At 48.1% G+C, this 21,322-nt stretch overlaps 1 protein-coding gene across 2 annotated transcripts in view; it reads left to right on the plus strand.

The window, feature by feature from the left end:
• Nucleotides 1-16,873: 16,873 nt before the first annotated feature.
• PSTPIP2 (proline-serine-threonine phosphatase interacting protein 2) overlaps nt 16,874-21,322 on the plus strand; it is a 93,781-nt gene continuing 89,332 nt past the window's right edge. For both annotated transcript variants that reach the window (XR_013221161.1, XM_077283765.1), the window contains exon 1: nt 16,874-17,021. Coding sequence is in view for 1 of the 2 variants with exons in the window: in XM_077283765.1 (XP_077139880.1) it covers nt 16,989-17,021 (33 nt within the window). In the remaining variant the exon portion in view is untranslated. The remainder of the gene's footprint in view (nt 17,022-21,322) is intronic.

Here is a 21,322-nt window from a genome sequence, read left to right on the forward strand (position 1 = left end):
TCTGCCACAAGGTGTTGCCTGGTTCCAACCCAGTCAGCTTTCTCAACTAACTTCCTGCCTGACCCCCAGTTTTACCAGTATGTGAGGAGTGGCCTAATGAATAGAACCCTTAGCTCCCCCTGGAGGCCCGACTGTGAAATGTATTGGTGTCTGTGATACCTGGTCAGATTAACTCCTTCAGTGCCATCAGACGTACCATAGCTCCCCTTAGTGGCAGAGCCACAGTACTGCAACGACCAGGACTCTGGGGCGCTGCAAAGGTATACCATCTAGCTGCCATAACATCACCCCAGCGGACCCCTTAAAGCAGCGTCGGTCACCCTGATCGAATACCACAGGTGGCGTCATGAACATTATCCCTTTAAATACCTTTCCCTTCTTTTACAACGGACGTCCCTAGGGCCACGGACCGGGTCAGCCACCGTGACATCCCCCTTGGGAACCGAAGGACCTGGTACCGAGTACCCCGCTGCCCCTGGGGGCGCTCCACACCACACACACTGTATACGCCGTACGCAGTCTCTTGTGTGGTATCACCAGCGGTACACTGTTGTAAACATGCCGCCGCCAGGATCAGCCGAATGATTCACTGACCGCCGCCATTTGTACAGGAGGAGCGCATGCGCAGTTTTAATGTGACCTCCGCTATCTGTCTGCACAAAGAATTCCACGCAGGTGCAGTGAATCATTCGGCTGATCCCAGCGACCGATGCGCGACGTGTCTACAGGCAAAGGAAGCCGGTCACATTAAAGGGGTTTTCCCACAAACAAAAAGGAGATTTTTGTGTACTCACCGTAAAATCTTTTTCTCCGAGTCATCATTGGGGGACACAGGACGAATGGGTGTTATGCTGCTGCCACCAGGAGGACACTAAGTTAAACACACACAAAAGATTAACTCCTCCCCTGCAGTATACACCCACAGGCTGGACAATCCAGAGCCAGTTCGGTAACAAAGCAGTAGGAGTAAACCAGTTATCAAACAGAAAACATGTCATAGTCAAAACACAGACTGAAAAGAACAATTGAGCCAACTAGGCTAACAGGGAGGGTGCTGTGTCCCCCAATGATGACTCGGAGAAAAAGATTTTACGGTGAGTACACAAAAATCTCCTTTTCTCCTACGTATCATTGGGGGACACAGGACGAATGGGACGTCCCAAAGCAGTCCCTGGGTGGGTCACCAGAAGTTATAAATGCTGTGCGAGCCTACAACTACAGATGAGACACAGCCGCTTGTAGGATTCGCCTACCGACGGAAGCGTCTGCCGAAGCCTGAAAGTGCACATGGTAGTGTTTCGTGAACGTATGTAGACTGGACCATGTAGCAGCCTTGCAGACTTGTGCTGCCGATGCCTGGTGCCGGATGGCCCAGGACGCGCCGACTGACCGGGTAGAATGAGCCTTGATCCCCGGAGGTGCAGCGTGACCCTTGACACGGTAGGACTCTTGGATGGCGGAACGAATCCACTTGGCAATGGAGGCCTTGGAAGCGGGTAGTCCCTTCCGTGGCCCCTCCGGAAGAACAAACAAGGCATCTGATCTACGGAAAGACGCAGTCCTGGAGACATAACGTCTGAGACCCCTCACTAAGTCCAGAGTGTGGAGCGCCCTTTCCGTGGGGTGGGAAGGCGCAGGGCACAGTGAGGGAAGAACAATTTCCTCATTAAGATGGAAAGAGGAAACGACCTTCGGAAGAAAAGTCGGACATGTCCGCAGAACTACCTTATCCTGGTGGAAAACGAGGAAAGGAGGTCGGCACGACAGAGCTGCCAGCTCAGAGACACGTCGAATAGACGTGACAGCCACGAGGAAGACAATCTTCCAAGACAAGAACAGTAAAGACACCTCGTGCAAGGGCTCAAAAGGTGGCTCTTGAAGAGCACAGAGAACTAGGTTCAGGTCCCATGGTTCCAAAGGCATCTTGTAAGGCGGAACCATATGAGAAACCCCCTGGATAAAGGTCCTGACCTGCAATCTGTTTGCGATCCTTCTCTGAAAAAGGACCGAGAGAGCAGAAATTTGGCCCTTAAGAGAGCTGAGTGCAAGACCCAAGTCTACGCCTGATTGGAGGAATTCCAAAATGTGAGGAATAGAAAAACGGAGGGGGGAACGCCTCCGATCCCTGCACCAGGCGAAGTATGCCTTCCAAGCGCGGTGGTAGATGCGCATAGAAGAAGACTTGCGTGCACGGAGCATGGTAGATATCACCGTCTGAGACAACCCCTTCTGCCTCAGAACCCAAGACTCAACGGCCACGCCGTTAAACACAGGGCCTCTGAGTTCGGGTGGTAAATGGGCCCTTGAGACAGGAGGTCTGCGCGATTCGGCAGCCTCCAAGGTACGTCTGAGACCAGTTGAACCATCTCGGCATACCATGTCCTGCGTGGCCAATCCGGAGCGATGAGGATTACTGGAATCCGTTCTGCCCTGATCTTCCTGATAACCTTCCCCAGAAGGGGAATTGGGGGAAAGATGTATGGGAGACTGAAGCCCTGCCATGAGAGGACAAGAGCGTCGGCTCCGAAGGCTGAGGGGTCGTGAGACCTGGCCATGAAGACGGGAACCTGACAATTGAGGCGGGATGCCATTAGATCCACGTCCGGGGTCCCCCAACGAGAGCAGATCTGGTGAAAGACTGCGGGATGAAGAGACCACTCTCCGGGATCGAGGCTGTGGCGACTTAGAAAGTCCGCTTCCCAGTTTTCCACGCCTGGTATGAAAACTGCTGAGAGAATGGAATGATGTGCCTCGGCCCAACGGAGAATTAGCGTCACCTCGACCATGGCCGCCCTGCTGCGAGTGCCCCCTTGGCGGTTGACGTAGGCTACTGCAGTAGCGTTGTCGGACTGGACTCTTACCGCACGTCCGGAGAGGAACTGCTGAAAATGATGGAGGGCTAGTCTGATTGCCCGAATCTCTAAGATATTGATGGGTAGCTGGGACTCCTGCGGCGACCAGCGACCCTGGGTCGAGTGACGCTGGAACACTGCACCCCAGCCGAAGAGACTGGCGTCCGTTGTGACAACCAGCCAGTGCACCGGAAGGAAAGACTTCCCCCGAGTCAGGGAGGACCTCTCGGTCCACCACCTGAGGGATTGTCTGATTTGGCGAGAGAGAAGGAGACGGCGGTCGAGCGAGGCGGGATTCCTGTCCCATACTGCCAGAATGGCGTGTTGTAAGGGCCGGAGGTGAAAAACCGCAAAGGGCACTGCCTCCATTGCCGCCACCATCCTGCCGAGTACCCTCATGGAGAAGCGTAGGGAGTGAGAGCGAGGTTGAGCAAGCTTCCGGACCTCTCTCTGTAGAGTAGATACCTTTTCCGGAGGCAAGAGTACTAGACCCTGAGAGGAGTCTAAGATCATGCCCAGGTAGGGTATGGTTTGGGCCGGGACTGGGGAAGATTTTTTGAAATTGAGTTTCCAGCCCAGGCGTGAAAGAGTATTTATAGTGACATCTACCGCCTCTGAACAGGACCGGAAAGAGGGACCCTTTATAAGAATGTCGTCCAGGTAGGGCAACACCACTATGCCTCGAGCATGGAGAATGGCCACGGCAGCCGCCATGACCTTGGTGAACACCCGAGGAGCGGTGGCCAGCCCGAACGGTAGGGCGACAAACTGAAAATGGTGGCCCTGGACCGCGAAGCGGAGAAAGCGCTGATGAGACGGCAGAATGGGAATGTGCAGGTAAGCGTCTTGAACATCTAGAGATGCAAGAAACTCGCCCTCTTCCAGAGAGGCAATTACCGAGCGGAGGGACTCCATTCGGAATTGACGCACACGGACGTACCTGTTGAGGAGTTTGAGGTCCAATATCGGACGTACGGAGCCGTCCTTCTTTGGTACAATGAAAAGATTGGAATAAAAACCTTGGTACCTTTCGTCCTGAGGTACCGGGATGATGACCCCGTCGTCCCATAGCGATTTTATGGCCTGGAAATACTGACGGACCCTTGCTCTGGGAGGAGGGGACTGAAAGAAACGAGATGGGGGAAGAGAGACAAACTCTATCTTGTAACCGACGGATACCAGATCGCGGACCCATCGGTCGGGAACTACCGAGAGCCACGCGTCCCGAAAGAAGAGTAGGCGGCCGCCAACTCTGTCGGTGTCCTTTGGCGTCTGCCAAGAGTCATTGAGGAGGAGACCTGTTAGATCTGGACCCCCTGGACCCCTGTTGTCTGGGTCTGCCTCTCCAAGAGGGAGAAGGTTTGTAAGATGGCTGGGAGGTTCTGTCCTTGCGCTGACCTCTCCCGACGCCAGGTGGCGCGGAGGAAGGATTGGACCAGTTGGAACCGAAACGGAAATATCGGCCTCGGCCCTGTTGGTTGCGAAAGGGACGAAAGGTCCGTTGCTGGGGAAGGAATTTGCTCTTTCCCCCTGTGGAGTCTGCGATCATTTTATCTAGTTTGTCCCCAAACAGACGTTCACCCTGGTATGGAAGGGACGTGAGAGATTTTTTGGATCCTGAGTCCGCTTTCCAGTCCCTGAGCCAAAGGGATCTGCGGACCGTGACAGCATTGGCCGCTGCCTGTGAGGCACAGTTGGCCGCGTCTAAGGATGCGGAAACTACAAAGTCCCCCGCTCTGGCAATCTGAGTGGCCAGGTGAGAAACCTCAGGGGGTAAGTCGGCATGAAGTGCAGTAGAGGCTAAAGACTCGGCCCAATGGGACATGGCTTTTGCAACCCATGTGGCGGCAAAAGAAGGAAAGAGAGAAGCCGAGGAAGCTTCAAAAGCCGAGCGAGCCATCTGATCAATTTGTCTATCCGTGGGATGCTTGATGGACGCGCCCTCGGAGGAAGATAGAACCGCCTTTGTGGCTAGCCGCGACACTGGCGGGTCCACGGAGGGTGACTGAGACCACTCCTTAGCAAGGTCCTGAGCAAACGGATACTTCAATTGCATAGCCTTCTGACCTGAGAAGCGTTTATCCGGACGGACTCTATGGAGATCGACAATGTCCTTGAATTGAGGATGCGTGGGAAAAAACCTATGAGCCTTTGTAGTCCGCCCAAATGACACGGGATGAGCCGCCTTAGACGGGGCTTCCTCCTCTAACTGTAGAGTCTGACTTACAGAGTCTATGAGAGAATCAAGGGTCTCTTGGTCATGACGGTACTCTGGGGAACAGGACACGCTGGAAGCGTCGTCCAGAAAAGATTCCCTGCTATGATCTGGGGATGAGTGACGAGAGACTTCGCTCTCTGAACCAGAAGGCTGATCACGGACCGGAGATATTACCCTGGACCTCTTTCTATATGAGTGAGGGCTTCTGGAAACGGAACGACCTCTGGGCCGTGAGGGGTTCTTAGACCACGTTACATCATCCTTGGAAGTACCCTGGGTAAGGGACGGCTCACGGAGGGACTGTATCGTCCTTTCCAAGGATGCCACAGATCGAGCAAGGGAGGACGCCCATGCGGGGGTACTAGGTTCAGTACATTCCGGGTCAGAGGCCGGATTATCCTGTGCCGCGGGCATTTCACAGGCAGAGCACAGCGGGGTGGTGTGACCTCGGGGCAGAGAAATCTTGCAGGAGGTGCACACAGCAAAAATAACAGAGTGGGTCTTTCCAGTCCGTTTTTGCCTAGACTGTGACATATTTGCTGTGGAGTGAGCGTACTGGCAGGGGAGAGAGGCAATCCTATTGGGTGCGTCTCACCTAGGATCCGCGGTGGCTTGGCAGGGAGATCCTGAAGCTTTCCTCCTGTCCTGAGCGCTGCGGTGCTGCAGAGCCGCCAGTGCACTTCCTGGTCCAAGATGGCCGCCGAGAAGTGAGAAGGGCGCTTCTCGGGAGCGAGAAGCGCCCAGGGAGGGGGCGTGTCGTGGGCGGGCGGCGGCATGCTTGTGGGCGGGCGCTGTAGTCCGACCCAGGCCTGGGAGCCGCCGAGCCCTCTCAGAAAGGAAACGCTGCCCAGCGGCTATAGAGCCGCACGCTGCCCCGCGGCTGCAGAGCCACCCGCTGCCCCGCGGCTGCAGAACCGCACGTTGCCCCGCGGCTGCAGAGCCGCACGCTGCCCCGCGGCTGCAGAGCCGCACATTGTCCCGCGGCTGCAGGGCCGCATTTAGAAGAGAGTAAGGGGGGCCCCCTGCTGCCAGCTGGTCGGTCCCCGCACTTACCTTGTGCGATGGGACCGATGCTCCATCCACCTTCACCATGATAGGGAGAGGGTGGAGAGCTACTGCCGCCATGTATCAGCCACTATATCAGTGGTGGTGCAGTGGGCGGCTGCGCGGACGCCCTGTCAATTTGTCCGGCTGTGCCCTGGCTCCAGGAGACTTAGGTGGATGATTAGTCCCCATGGTCGCCTGAGAAGGATGGAAGGAGATCGGGACGCTAGGGAACCGTCGCCACACTGAAAGGTGAGCCAGGGCTGGCATCCATCGTTGCGGGAAAGGATACAGGAGGAACGCTCCGTGTACTTGCCCGTTGTTGGTGCGGGAGAGATCAGAGCTAAAAATTTGCCTGTCGCTCCCTTCTTTCCGTTAAATCAAAAACTAAAAATTGGTGGGGTCCTGAGGACCCAAGTGCCTCCTGAGACACTAAGTAAGAACTGGCTCTGGATTGTCCAGCCTGTGGGTGTATACTGCAGGGGAGGAGTTAATCTTTTGTGTGTGTTTAACTTAGTGTCCTCCTGGTGGCAGCAGCATAACACCCATTCGTCCTGTGTCCCCCAATGATACGTAGGAGAAAGTTAATTTTAAAAATTGTCTGTGTCTGACCATGTACGGAGCATAGCACATCTCCTGGGCAGGGGAGGAAGCAAAAGACAATACTGACATTACAGCAGGGGATCACAGAGGATTCAATTTGTCAGGTAAAATATTTTGCTGACTGTTTTTTAAAAATATTTTACCTCACAAAATGTATCCTCTGCGATGTGCTGTAATGTCAGTATTGCCTTTTGCTTCCTCCCCTGCCCAGGAGCTGTGGTATATTCTGTACACAGTCAGACACAGACAATTTTTAAAATGAACTTTTGTTCGTGGGAAAATCCCTTTAAAAAGCAAATATCAACGCCAACACGGCTCCTCCTAAAAAGTACGCCGATGACAATGAAAGGAAAGCAGCAAATGAGATTCTGCCCCCATTGTGACCTTACCACCCTCCCGATGCGATAGCATCGGGCCTCCATCTAGTACATAATATATGCAAAGTGAAAGAAAATAGGGAAAAACAAATATATAGATATAGATGTAGAGAAAATATATAGAAACACACACACACACACACACACACACACATGCACGCACACACACACACACACACACACACACACACACACACACACACACACATATACTAGAAATAGGCCCGATGCTATCGCATCAGGAGTGTGGTGAAATTAACATCTGTGTATTCTCAGTGGTGCTGACAGGAGCAGCGAACGTGTCTCACACCGTTTGCACTTTCCAACATATCTGTTCTATATCATCCCTCTGCATTTTTGTATTTTTGCGCAGACGCAGTTCGTGGCGAGGAACTGCGCCTGCGCAAGTGACATACATGTCACCGCTATTCCCGTGAATGCGTAGCTACAACGCGGCTGTTACAGCACCTGCGTGGGAATAGCGGAGACGTGTATGTCACTTGCGGCCACGAACTGCACCTGCGCAAGTGACACTGCCGCCGTGCCTTGTGGGGTTGGGGGACAGCGGTCAGAAGTCCCGACTGGCGATTATTATATAGGATATATATAGATAGATACACACTCATATAGAGCATAAATGATTACATCCGCTTTTAAAAGTAAGATTTTAATCAATATCTCATTGAACAAAAGAACAATTTCCAAAATGTTGGCAGGAATGAGTTTTAGAGAACATTTTTAACCCATAATATGACAGTAAAGTAATTAATATAATACCTTTCATTATAGAATCTTCAATTTTACTCACATTAGGTGATGAAAAAATGAGTACACCCCACATCAAAAACTACTAAAAGGGGTCGTTCTTGGAAAATAGAAAAAGATACAGTAGATGTTGTAATATGTCAGCAACTTGTTCTTTCTAGGCCTAGAAGACTTGGTGCCGTGGAGGTCATGCAAAATTCTAATGCATTGTAGTAGTTTTTGATGTGGGGTGTACTCATTTTTTCGTCAAATAATTTGAGTAAAACTGAACATTTTTCAATGAAAGCTATATTAGAAACCTCACTGTCATATTATGAGCTAAAAAATGATCTATAACACCAGGGTTGGACTGGGGTGTCTGGGGCCCAGAGGGGGAATTTACCCGAGGGGCCCACCGTACAGCTATATGCAAATATCTGTAAGCCGTTATCTCCTTTATAGTGGAGCATCGACTGTAAAACACAAGTGGCTCCTGCACATCTACTGTGCGCCCCCATAACTGGATGTACAATTACGGTAGTTTACATTAAAGGGGTTATTTTGTTAAAACAAGTTATAATAAAGAAATAAAGAATCTTCTCCTAATTAATATCAGAGAGAACAAATGACCACCATACACAACACAATCCACTATACCAAGACCGATAATACCACATACAGGGAAGAAATTCCACCACACCATGACCAGACCACATAGTGACCGAATAATAGCACATAGAAGAAGAAATACTGCCACACCATAATTAGACTACATACTCCACCACATAGTGACCGAATAATACCACATACAGGAGATAAATACTGCCACACCATGATCAAGCCACCAATTACCACCATATACCACCACATAGTGACCGAATACTACCACATACAGGGAATAAATACTGCCACACCGTGACCAGACCACCACATAGTGACCAAATACTACCACATACAGGGAATAAATACCGCCACACTGTGACCAGACCACAAATTACCATCACACAGTGATTGAATAATACCACATACAGGGGATAAATACCACCACTCCATTATCAGATCACAAATTACCACCACATAGTGATCGAATACTGCAGTACTGATCATGAATTCAAACCATAATACTAAAAACACTGTTATTACCACCACTGACATTATACACAGAAGCTCTGTATATAGTGTCAGTGTACAGGTAATACAGTGATTACAGGTGATATTGTACACAGGAGCTCTGTATATAGTGCATAGTGTGCATGCACATCTAATACACTGACTCACCAGTGACATCTGTAATAGAAGTCCTTCAGCTTCATTTTTCTTCATTTTTCTTCATCCAGCACAGACCGCCATCACTTCTTCCAGCCAGGACTCTTCTCTGCAAAAAATAACACACAGTAATCAATAGCTAATCACTTCCAAAGCACTTTCTCCAATTTTTTCCCCAACTTCTACACTTTGTCAGAAGAAGAAAAAAAGCGACTTAGTGCCGCACTGCACAGTAACAGGACCCCCATTTTGATTCCTCCATGGAAAACAGTTTCCTAAAAAGTATATTATATTACATTAGTAATAATATCCCTAATTGGATCCTAAAGAAATTATGTTCCACACTTGACCATAAACTAATACAGCATGTTCCTCATTCTGGCCCCCAAACGGTAAGTACGTATCTCCTCCAATCCCTCTTTATTTAATAATCTCACCCAGCCTGGCACCCTTTATTTTATAGTAAATATAGGTAAACTGACTGAACAGCAATCTAGTCTGAACAGGTGCATAACCAAAAAAAGACTTACATAGCAAATAGATCAATGGCTGCACTCAACTGTACTAAAGCAAGGTAATAGGAAATGTGCGATACATGAAATTTGAATAGCATAATGGCTTGTGAAATCTATGAAAAAACACATGAGATGCTTAGCACAAGATTTGGCCAAAAAATGTGAGCCCATCCACCAAACGTCAAGGTAATCTCAAATCGGATGGGTGCCTGACCTGACTGCCTAGTGTGAACACTTACCTATGGCTAATAACATGGTAAAGCCTGCATTTATAGGAAGGTCGGAACCAACTGTATTTGGATGTAATTAAAATCACAGCATGGTGAAGGGCGGGGCGTTCAAGTCAGAAAAAACAGTACATAGTAAATATAGGAAAACTGACTGAACAGCAATATAGTCTGAACAGGTGCATAACAAAAAAAGATGCAGCCATTGATCTATTTACCCTTTATTTTATAATATGTCCCAGCCTGGCCTCCTATGTCCCTTGTCTAGCCTGGCTCCAATATCTGCAGCCTGGGCCCCAGATATCCATCCTGCCCCACCCCAGCTATCTATACTGGCCACCATATGTCCATTGTCCTGCTCCCCCATATATCTATCCTGGCTCTCTATATATCCATCCTGGATCCTCCATATGTCCAACCTGTTCCCTTGTCCTGGCTAACATATACACATTCTGGCCCCCTATATATCCATCCTGTCCTCCTCCATATATATCCATCCTCGTCCCTTGTCCTGACACCCCTCAATATATCCATCCTGTCCCCTCTATAAATACATTATAACCTCCCTTATATCCATCCTAACCCTCATATATCCATCCTGGCTACCCCATATATCCAGCCTGGCCCCTTGCGCTGCTCCCCCCATAAATCCATCCTGGCCCCTTGCGCTGGCCCCTCCATATATCTGTAGGAAGATGAACAGGACTGGGGGTTCTTGCTTGGTTCCTGAACTGTGGGGACTGTCGCCATTGTTGCACAGGGGAGAGCATTCTGGCCTGGTCCGACCTTTACACTTGTTTGCAGGGGGCGGGTCAGAGATAAAAAGGGCTGCGCACTGGAAAAAGGGGGGAGTTCTAGCGGGAAGAATGAGCGCGCAGCAGACTGAGGTGCAGGCCTGGATAGCGGAGCATCTTGTAAGCGTAGGCCCACCTAGGTCAACCCCTGTAATTGTGTCCATGGCTCGTGGACATCAGACAGCGGTTCTTCTGAGGTCCCCCGTGCCGGGAGGTGACTCACACGTGAGACCAGTGACTGCTGCGTGCGTGCGGCCTAGCCTTGTACCGGTGACTGAGCCAGAATGTACCGACTTCTTTCCTGCCTGCACTGCGGAGCAGAGCTATTCTCCGGTGACACTGTACAAAGAACTGAGACCAGGACGAGAAAACCGCGGGTACAGAAACCCGCCTAGTATCGCAAAGACTCTCTATCTACATCAAAGAACCGGAACGCCGTCTCTCCAGGACAACCCCGAGATATCACATGCCGCTGTTGTCGGTGCCATCGTTGGAACCTGAGATGCTGCAATCAAGAAGCCGACAGACTGATAAGTTGTACACTTCTTTCCCCTTTTTGAACATTCTCCTGACACCGGTTTAACCTCTTCTCCCCTCCAGTTCCCATAACGTTATATCCTTTGCCTCCCATACCCCTGTTCTCCCTACGTGGAGTTTACATCTGTTAATAAACTTGTTAACTGTTGATCTGCCTCCTGTCAGTGACGACATCTCGATCCCTGCAATTCTACACTTGGCGTAGTCCGCAGGATCTTGTTCAACAACACGGAGGTGGCAGACCAAGGAAGGAAGGAATACTATGCTGTGGAGCTGGACTGAAAGGGTCAGGGGGATGATGAGGATACATACCATGACCCCTGCCCTGATGGCTGTAGATGGGGAAGCAAGGGATTCTGCCATGCTACGCCCCCCCCCTCCCCCGGTTGCAAGCCACCTTTGACAAAGTATTACAGATTTTACAGTAGACCCATGGGGACCTCACTGACATAGGGGAGTCGCATATGCGTTTGTTCTGCCGGGTTCAGAGAGAGGGGGAGACAGTAACCTAGTATATGAATGCGCTACAGGAGATTCACACATCCATTACTAGAAAGGACGGTGTAGGTGTTGGGTCTACTGACATAGCACTGCGGGAACAACTAATGACGGGCTTGCGTGACGTATTGTTGAAACAGGCCCTGCGGGAGCGCTTGCGGGTAAACCCGCACATGACTTTTTCCCAAGTAGGGAGTGAAACGTGCATGCGTGAACAAGAGCAGGGGGTGACAGTTCCAGCATGGAAGGTCCGGAGTGGAGAGATATCTGCAGTGATGAATACTACACCCCAATAAGTTACGAAAGCAAATCCAGCAGATCCGTGAAGAGTTGGCTGATTCAAAAAAAATGCCCACCATTGCCCTAAGTCCACTAGGGTACAGAAGTGAGCCAATCCCCTGCCGTGAGGTGAGGATGCCTCATCGAGGACCCCCCCCACGTTACAACTGTGGAGAAACCGGACATATAGCTCGGAGCTGCACCCGACGGAGTACACCCCTGCAACGCCGTCCGTTAAACTAGGAGGCTCCGAGTCTGGGGGACGCCGCTCGGAGCCTGAACAGTCAAGGAGGAGTACAAGAAATCCAACAAATCTCGTTTCCATGGGTCTCCTAGTCTCAGCTGAAATGGATGGCTGGGCTGTATGCTGTCTGGTTGATACTGGCTCACAGGTGACCACGATGCCCGAAGCATATTTTTGTCGACATTTCACAGAGGCAATGCGGCCTGAATGGGGCCCAGTGATCAAGTTGACAGCTGCTAATCACCTGCCTGTCCTGGATGAAGGGGTGGTCTGGATGCACATTACGGTCTGTGGCAAAGATCTAGGATGAAAAGGCGTGGTACTGACAGCTGAAGATGTGCATAAGGGACACACTGTCACTTTAGGCATGAACGTGTTGAAAGACTTCGGGAGTCTTCTTGTTAGGGAGTCTCCAAACAAGTTTCTACAACAGTGGAGCCCTCGTACCCCACAGAGGAGGGTCTTCCAACAGCTAATCAGGGTGGCTCAAGCCTAAGAAACCTCCAGTGGTGGGAAAATGGAGTCGCCCGCCAGGGCCGTGGGGTACCTGGTACTGAGTCCGGTGTTCACAGGGGGATGTCATGGTGGCTGCGACCCGGTCCGTGGCCCTGGGCGCCCATGTAAAAGGGGAAAGTCTTTAAAGGGATTTGGTGAATAGAGTTTATGTTTGTGACGCCACCTGTGGTATTCGGTCAGTGGGGACCGACGGTGCTTTAACCCCTTCATGACCTTGGGATTTTCAGTTTTTCCGTGTTCGTTTTTCGCTCCCCTCCTTCCCAGAGCTATAACTTTTTTATTTTTCTGTCAATTTGGCCATGTGAGGGCTTATTTTTTGCGGGACGAGTTGTACTTTTTAACTACATCATTGGTTTTACCATGTCATGTACTAGAAAACGGGAAAAAAATTCCAAGTGCAGTGAAATTGCAAAAAAAGTGCAGTCCCACACTGGTTTTTTGTTTGGCTTTTTTTGCTAGGTTCACTAAATGCTAAAACTGACCTGCCATTATGATTCTCCAGGTCAGTATGAGTTCATAGACACCTAACATGACTAGGTTATTTTTTACCTAAGTGGTGAAAAAAAATTCCAAACTTTGCTAAAAAAAGAAAAACAAAATTGCGCCATTTTCCGATACTCATAGCGTCTCCATTTTTCATGATCTGGGGTCGGTTGAGGGCTTATTTTTTGCGTGCCGAGCTGGCGTTTTTAATTATTCCAATTCGGTGCAGATACGTTCTTTTGATCGCCCGTTACTGCATTTTAATGCAATGTCGCGGCGACCAAAAAAACGTAATTCTGGCGTTTTGATTTTTTTTCTCGTTACGCCGTTTAGCGATCAGGTTAATGCTTTTTTTTTATTGATAGATCGGGCAATTCTGAACGTGGCGATACCAAATATGTGTAGGTTTGATTTTTTTTTTATTGATTTATTTTGATTGGGGCGAAAGGGGGGTGATTTAAACTTTTAGGTTTTTTTTATTTTTTTCACATTTTTTTTAACTTTTTTTTTTTAACTTTTGCCATGCTTCTATAGCCTCCATGGGAGGCTAGAAGCAGGCACAGCACGATCGGCTCTGCTATGTAGCAGCGATCATAAGATCGCTGCTATACAGCAGAATTGCAGGTGTGCTGTGAGCGCCGACCACAGGGGGGCGCTCACAGCTGCCGAGGATCAGTAACCATAGAGGTCTCAAGGACCTCTATGGTTACCATTCAGAAGCATCGCCGACCTCCGATCATGTGACGGGGGTCGGCGATGCCGTCATTTCCGGCCGCCCGGCCGGATGCGGTAGTTAAATGCCGCTGTCTGCGTTTGACAGCGGCATTTAACTAGTTAATAGGCGCGGGCAGATCGTGATTCTGTCCGCGCCTATTGCGGGCACATGTCAGTCCGATCGAAACGCGTCGCATATTTCCTATACCTGGGCATTCGCATTTATGCAAGGATGTATTTAACTGGAAGAATTTTAAAGAATTAATAAAGTATCATTGTTTTATGGAGCTGGAACGCCCTTTTCTTTGCTGCTGCAGTCTCTTTACCTTGTTTACTGAAGGCAGCCACAGTCCAGGGTACCAGATCACAGGACAGGCAGGGTCCGGTCGGCTTGGAAGCGAATCCAGAGTCCCCTTTACCAGGTGGAGTTAAAAGCCTTCCTCTAGCGCGGTGATGTTGTAGTCCCTTACTGCCTATGGCTTCAGATAAGGTCCTCACTGTTCTTCTCTGTCCCTCATATAGGATAGGACAATACCTGCATGACAGGTAACTCGAGCCTTTTAACAGGGACTCTAGCACGCCCCGGGCTCTATGTGTCACTGTGTCTTCAGGTGTGTGTGGTGGACAGGTAACTTGCAATTCAGCTGTCCTGCCAGTCTCTGCTGTAAGTCGTAGAGTCTCTTACAACCTCGGTGGTCCAGCTACCGGTTATCTGCGCTTCAGAGGGAGATAGTTCATTCGCAGCTGGTCTCCCCTGATGTCACTCTCCTGTGCTTCGCTCTCCTGCATGCTCACTGAACAATATTCGGCTTTCTGTATGTCTCTTTCCAGGAGCTGTAGTACCTTCAGACTACGGGACCCCTTCAGACCTTCTGACACTCTGCGTCAGTCTGCTCTCTTCTGTGTCTGTAACTTTCTGAACTCTCTGACCCTTTCCCTTCAGATCAGAATCTATTTATAGGGGAGTTCACCTTAAACAGGTTTAGAGCTCCCCCTTCTGGTCTGAAGTGTGAACATGTTGTATGCATTGTGGTTACCTGATAAAAGATATCCTTCACCGCTTCCAAACGTAACATCACTCTCTCTGTGAGGAAAGCAATGTCACTGTGACGACCAGGACCCTGGGGCGTCACAAAAACACTGGGGAAGGTAATTGCTCCAGCTTCAGTCCACCAGGACAAACAGTGCTTACCCTGCCCGTCCGGGCCTGTACCCCTCTGGAAGGAGTCGAAGTTCAGATTGAGCCCACCAATGCCATACAGCTACCTCCGGGACTTTTAGTGGCACGTACTCTAGCTACTGTACATGACGGTACGGTCCTTTTACGTTGCGTCAACTTAGGGAATAGTGACATCACGTTCCCACCAAGAAGTGAAGTGGCCCAAGTCGTGGGTATGCCGGAGGAATTGATATCATCACAGGCCGTCCAATTAACAGTAAAACAGGAGGACCCTTGGACGGTGGCTGTAGATACTACTCTTGTGCCCGAGCCTCAACACCTGCGAGAGGTGAAATCTGTCCAGAGAGGCCGGCCTGTGGGGAGCAGTGCCTGCCCTCAATGGGCTACGCGGAGAAAACAAAAACCACGCCTGTTACAGCAAGACAATAGAGAACGGGTGGAGACTGACAGAAAATGGGCAGGTGTGCCAGAAGTAGCTCCAACCAGGAAAGGGGGAGCCATGGAAAAGTCCACCCTCGGAACAGCAGATCAGTGCTGCCATTGATGGTGAGAGGAAGTGGAGAGAGACAATAACATCACACAATCCATCTCCCTGGGGTTTGGGGTCATGTCGGCCCGTGCGACCCTCACAACTCCTTGAAGGATTTTCCACAGAATCTGTGCAGAAATCCAAACCTGCAACTCATATTTCAGCGCCATCACTTCTCCAGTTTCATTCATTGAAGCAAATCCACAGCTTTTCTGTGGTGAGGTCCTCAGCTGTCATGGACAGGCTTGTTCGAGTGCTTGTGAATTGTTCATTCTTTCTAAACCACTGGTTTCCTCTTTTCCTGCAGAGCCGTGCCGTGCACTGACCACATATGCAAACACAATGAAATGCCAAAAATAACAACGTACACAAAGAAAAACAGCAGCGCAACGGCTCATATGATATAATAAGTATCAATGTAGAGCTCTGCCTTGTGACATTGCTGCTGACTTGTATTATGTTTTTTTCTTTTTTTTCAATTCTGTATTGTGTCATTCCTCTGTTATTCCTCCTGAAAATTCATAAATAAATTGACTATTGGCTTTACGAGTAATGATGTAATATTACGTTAGCAAATTTGACAAATCCTGATCCAAATAGGCAATTTTATGATATTATAGTGTTGCAGTTTATTGTGGTTTGAGTTTCCTAGGAGGACCAATAAAAATTATTAAAAAAAAAAATAAAAAAAAAATAAAAGTTCACATCAAAACTTAAATAAAGCATTAAAAAAAACACATTTGGTATCGCCACATGCATAACTGTCCGAACAAATAAAATATGGTATTTATCTCGAGGGGTAAATGCCAAAATAAAAAAAAAGACAGAATCAGTGTTTTGGGTCACTTTACTTCCTAAAAAATGGAATAAAAGGCAATAAAAATTGTACAAAATGTTATGGCTCTTGGAAAGTGAAGATGAAAAATTGAAAGCAAGTGCTCTGTTGCCCCTCAGAAAAAAAGGGGGAAAAAATTATAGTCTTAGGTAGTGAGGAGAAAAAAATGGAAAGAGGGGCCACTGAGACTCTGTTACCCTAAGGGACTGCAGAAATCTGGGGCTGGCCCTGGCAGTCCAGTACATTGGCGCCAGTCTTTCCGCGTTGATTCGCATGCTGCCATGTGAATTGTGACCAGCAGAGGACGCTGTGGAGCCGCCTATAACTTTACCATTGGTTGCAGTTAGAGCACTTTGAACAGGTTTTTAGGAACTTGCAGGGGCAGGGCATAACTGAGAGGGAAGGACAATTTGAGGAACTAATTATTACTTTATTCTTGGCAGTGTCTATTCTGCAGTAAACTTGGATTGAAGTGACACTTCCTTTTTGACAGTGAAGTTTGCAGCAGTTTTTCCAACTTGGGTGAATTCACCATGAGAGGCGTCTTCTTTAAGGAAAACTTCTGGGTGAGTGACATGTGTCCTGAAAATAAGCTCTGAGGGTCACACCGTGTCCTCTACAGACAGGATAGTGGGTGCTCGGGCGTACACTGGCAACATGCTGCTTGTCCAGATATTATGGAGCTGACAACCTGTGTCTCTGTAAATATTATGGAGCTGACAACCTGTTGCTCACTAGATGTTATGGAGCTGACAACCTATTGCTCTCCAGATGTAATGGAGCTGACAGCCTGTTTCTCTGTAAATATTATGGAGCTGACAACCTGTTGCTCACTAGATGTTATGGAGCTGACAACCTGTTGCTCATTAGATGTTATGGAGCTGACAACCTGTTGCTCACTAGATGTTATGGAGCTGACAACCTGTTGCTCTCCAGATGTAATGGAGCTGACAGCCTGTTGCTCACTAGATGTTATGGAGCTGACAACCTGTTGCTCTCCAGATGTTATGGAGCTGACAGCCTGTTGCTCACTAGATGTTATGGAGCTGACAACCTGTTGCTCACTAGATGTTATGGAGCTGACAACCTGTTGCTCACTAGATGTTATGGAGCTGACAACCTGTTGCTCTCCAGATGTTATGGAGCTGACTACCTGTTGGTCACTAGATGTTATGGAGCTGACAACCTGTTGCTCTCCAGATATTATGGAGCTGACAACCTGTTGCTCACCAGATGTTATGGAGCTGACAACCTGTTGCTCACTAGATGTTATGGAGCTGACAACCTGTTGCTCACTAGATGTTATGGATCTGACAACCTTTTGCTCTCCAGATGTCATGGAGCTGACAACCTGTTGCTCACTAGATGTTATGGAGCTGACAACCTGTTGCTCACTAGATGTTATGGAGCTGACAACCTGTTGCTCTCCAGATGTAATGGAGCTGACAACCTGTTGCTCTCCAGATGTAATGGAGCTGACAACCTGTTGCTCACTAGATGTTATGGAGCTGACAACCTGTTGCTCACTAGATGTTATGGAGCTTACAACCTGTTGCTCACTAGATGTTATAGAGCTGACAACCTGTTGCTCACTAGATGTTATGGAGCTGACAACCTGTTGCTCACTAGATGTTATGAGCTTACAACCTGTTGTTCACTAGATGTTATGGAGCTGACAACCTGTTGCTCTCCAGATGTTATGGAGCTGACTACCTGTTGGTCAATAGATGTTATGGAGCTGACAACCTGTTGCTCTCCAGATATTATGGAGCTGACAACCTGTTGCTCACTAGATGTTATGGAGCTGACAACCTGTTGCTCACTAGATGTTATGGAGCTGAAAACCTGTTGCTCACTAGATGTTATGGAGCTGACAACCTGTTGCTCTCCAGATGTTATGGAGCTGACTACCTGTTGGTCACTAGATGTTATGGAGCTGACAACCTGTTGCTCTCCAGATATTATGGAGCTGACAACCTGTTGCTCACTAGATGTTATGGAGCTGACAACCTGTTGCTCACTAGATGTTATGGAGCTGACAACCTGTTATTCACTAGATGTTATGGAGCTGACAACCTGTTGCTCACTAGATGTTATGGAGCTGACAACCTGTTTCTCTCCAGATATTATGGAGCTGACAACCTGTTGCTCACTGGATGTTATGGAGCTGACAACCTGTTGCTCACTAGATGTTATGGAGCTGACAACCTGTTATTCACTAGATGTTATGGAGCTGACAACCTGTTGCTCACTAGATGTTATGGAGCTGACAACCTGTTGCTCTCCAGATATTATGGAGCTGACAACCTGTTGCTCACTAGATGTTATGAAGCTGACAACCTGTTATTCACTAGATGTTATGGAGTGGACAACCTGTTGCTCTCCAGATGTTATGGAGCTGTCAACCTGTTGCCCTCCAGATGTTATGGAGCTGACAACCTGTTGCTCTCCAGATATTATGGAGCTGACAATCTGTTGCTCATTAAATGTTATGGAGCTGACAACCTGTTACTCAGTAGCTGTTATGGCGCTGACAACCTGTTGCGCTCCAGATATTATGGAGCTGACAACCTGTTGCTCTCCAGATGTTATGGAGCTGACAACCTGTTGCTCTCCAGATGTTATGGAGCTGACAACCTGTTGCACTCCAGATGTTATGGAGCTGACAACCTGTTGCTCTCCAGATATTATGGAGCTGACAACCTGTTGCTCTCCAGATGTTATGGAGCTGACAACCTGTTGCTCTCCAGATGTTATGGAGCTGACAACCTGTTGCTTTCCAGATGTTATGGAGCCGACAACCTGTTGCTCTCCAGATGTTATGGAGCTGACAACCTGTTGCTCTCCAGATGTTATGGAGCCGACAACCTGTTGCTCTCCAGATGTTATGGAGCTGACAACCTGTTGCTCACTAGATGTTATGGAGCTGACAACCTGTTGCTCTCCAGATGTTATGGAGCTGACAACCTGTTGCTCTCCAGATGTTATGGAGCTGACAACCTGTTGCACTCCAGATATTATGGAGCTGACAACCTGTTGCTCTCCAGATGTTATGGAGCTGACAACCTGTTGCTCTCCAGATGTTATGGAGCTGACAACCTGTTGCTTTCCAGATGTTATGGAGCCGACAACCTGTTGCTCTCCAGATGTTATGGAGCTGACAACCTGTTGCTCTCCAGATGTTATGGAGCCGACAACCTGTTGCTCTCCAGATGTTATGGAGCTGACAACCTGTTGCTCACTAGATGTTATGGAGCTGACAACCTGTTGCTCTCCAGATGTAATGGAACTGACAAACTGTTGCTCTCCAGATATTATGGAGCTGACAACCTGTTGCTCTCCAGATATTATGGAGCTGACAACCTGTTGCTCTCCAGGCTTTATGCAGCTGACACCGTGTTACTTTCAGCCTTACATCAAAACATGATTCCCTCTATATCATTTTCACATCTCACATAGAAAAAGCAGCATGGCCGATGCCTTCAACTTCCTCTTTCGATTGCACCATTGAACAGAAATTGCAAAACATGGAAAATTCTTATTCAATTTCCCTGAACTCCTGGTGCGATGACTGACCGGCCTCGCATTTACACGACAATGTCGGATCCTGTGCAGGCGGTCAGTGGCACTGTATACATAGCCCATCGCTCCCGGGACAAGGACCTTAGGAGGAGGCAAAAGTTCCTTTTGGTCCAGATGAAAACATTATCACTATATGTGACATTTGGAGGCCCTGATGGAGATTGTATCCATGTGGGCCCACTGCAAAGTTACAGACGGCCCCTACATAGTTTTGCAGGCGGCCCCCAAGCAATACCATTGCTGGCCTCACTATGGAGCAGCTTATCACCATAGCAACACCGGCCTAAAGAGGCATGCATAGGATAGAAGGGGAAAAACCAGCGACATGTTGCACCTTTTCTTTAAATTCTATTAAAGGGGTTCTCCAGAAAATAAAAAAACAAAAGGAAAGAAAATGTAATTATTATTAGGAATAAATTCCCTTTAAATTAGCAAATCATATTTGTTTTGTATAGAGAGGCAATCTCCATAATACATTAAAATGGCTGCCGCCTTCTTACACTGACAGGAACCCATCCTAGAATGATAACAGAAAGCATAATAAAAAGTATTTGGTAATTTATTTGTAATCACTTTTTTTTTTTTAATTCCAGGAGAATCCCTTTAAATATAGAATCATCTTCACCTTCGTGGTTCTAATAAAAAAAATTTGACATAATGAGTAAAATGTGATGATTTCCATTCATTTTATGGCAGCATTCTTAAGAAACATAACAACCATCTTATCATGCTCTATCGCCACATGATTTAGTCCCCATAGATGCCATATATTAGGCCTCAATTATAAAAGCTGTCCTTGTCACCCCTAGCAACCAATCAGTGCTTAGCTTTCAGTTTTCAAACAGCTCTGGTAAAATGAAAGCTGCGCTGTGATTGGTTGTTATAAGCCATTCTTCTCACAATTAAATCTCCATTGATTTTTGTTTTGTTAATGTTTATTGAGTTTTATGTAATCTAGAAATACGTGCCCTATGTGAATGGCGAATGTGTGCTACTAGTCCCCATGCGCCCACCCATGATATTATGACTTTGGGTCCAATAATGACCCATGTCGGACATTAATTTATTTTTTTAATGAAGCCACAATTGTATTGGCCAATGCAGAAAATTAAAATGATGAAACCGTGTATGTGACTTTCAGCTCAGCTTCCTCTTTCCACTGATCCGTAGTAAAAAAAAAAAAAAAAATCCACAAAACCGGTGATTCTTGTTTTATGAAATTGGGGCAAAGCTGAAGGAACAGAAGCCGGGTGTTTCGTTCTTGTATGGCTGATTGTAAGAAATA

Source organism: Ranitomeya variabilis, chromosome 1 (genome assembly GCF_051348905.1).
Source record: "Ranitomeya variabilis isolate aRanVar5 chromosome 1, aRanVar5.hap1, whole genome shotgun sequence".
NCBI classification, from domain to species: Eukaryota; Metazoa; Chordata; class Amphibia; order Anura; family Dendrobatidae; genus Ranitomeya; species Ranitomeya variabilis.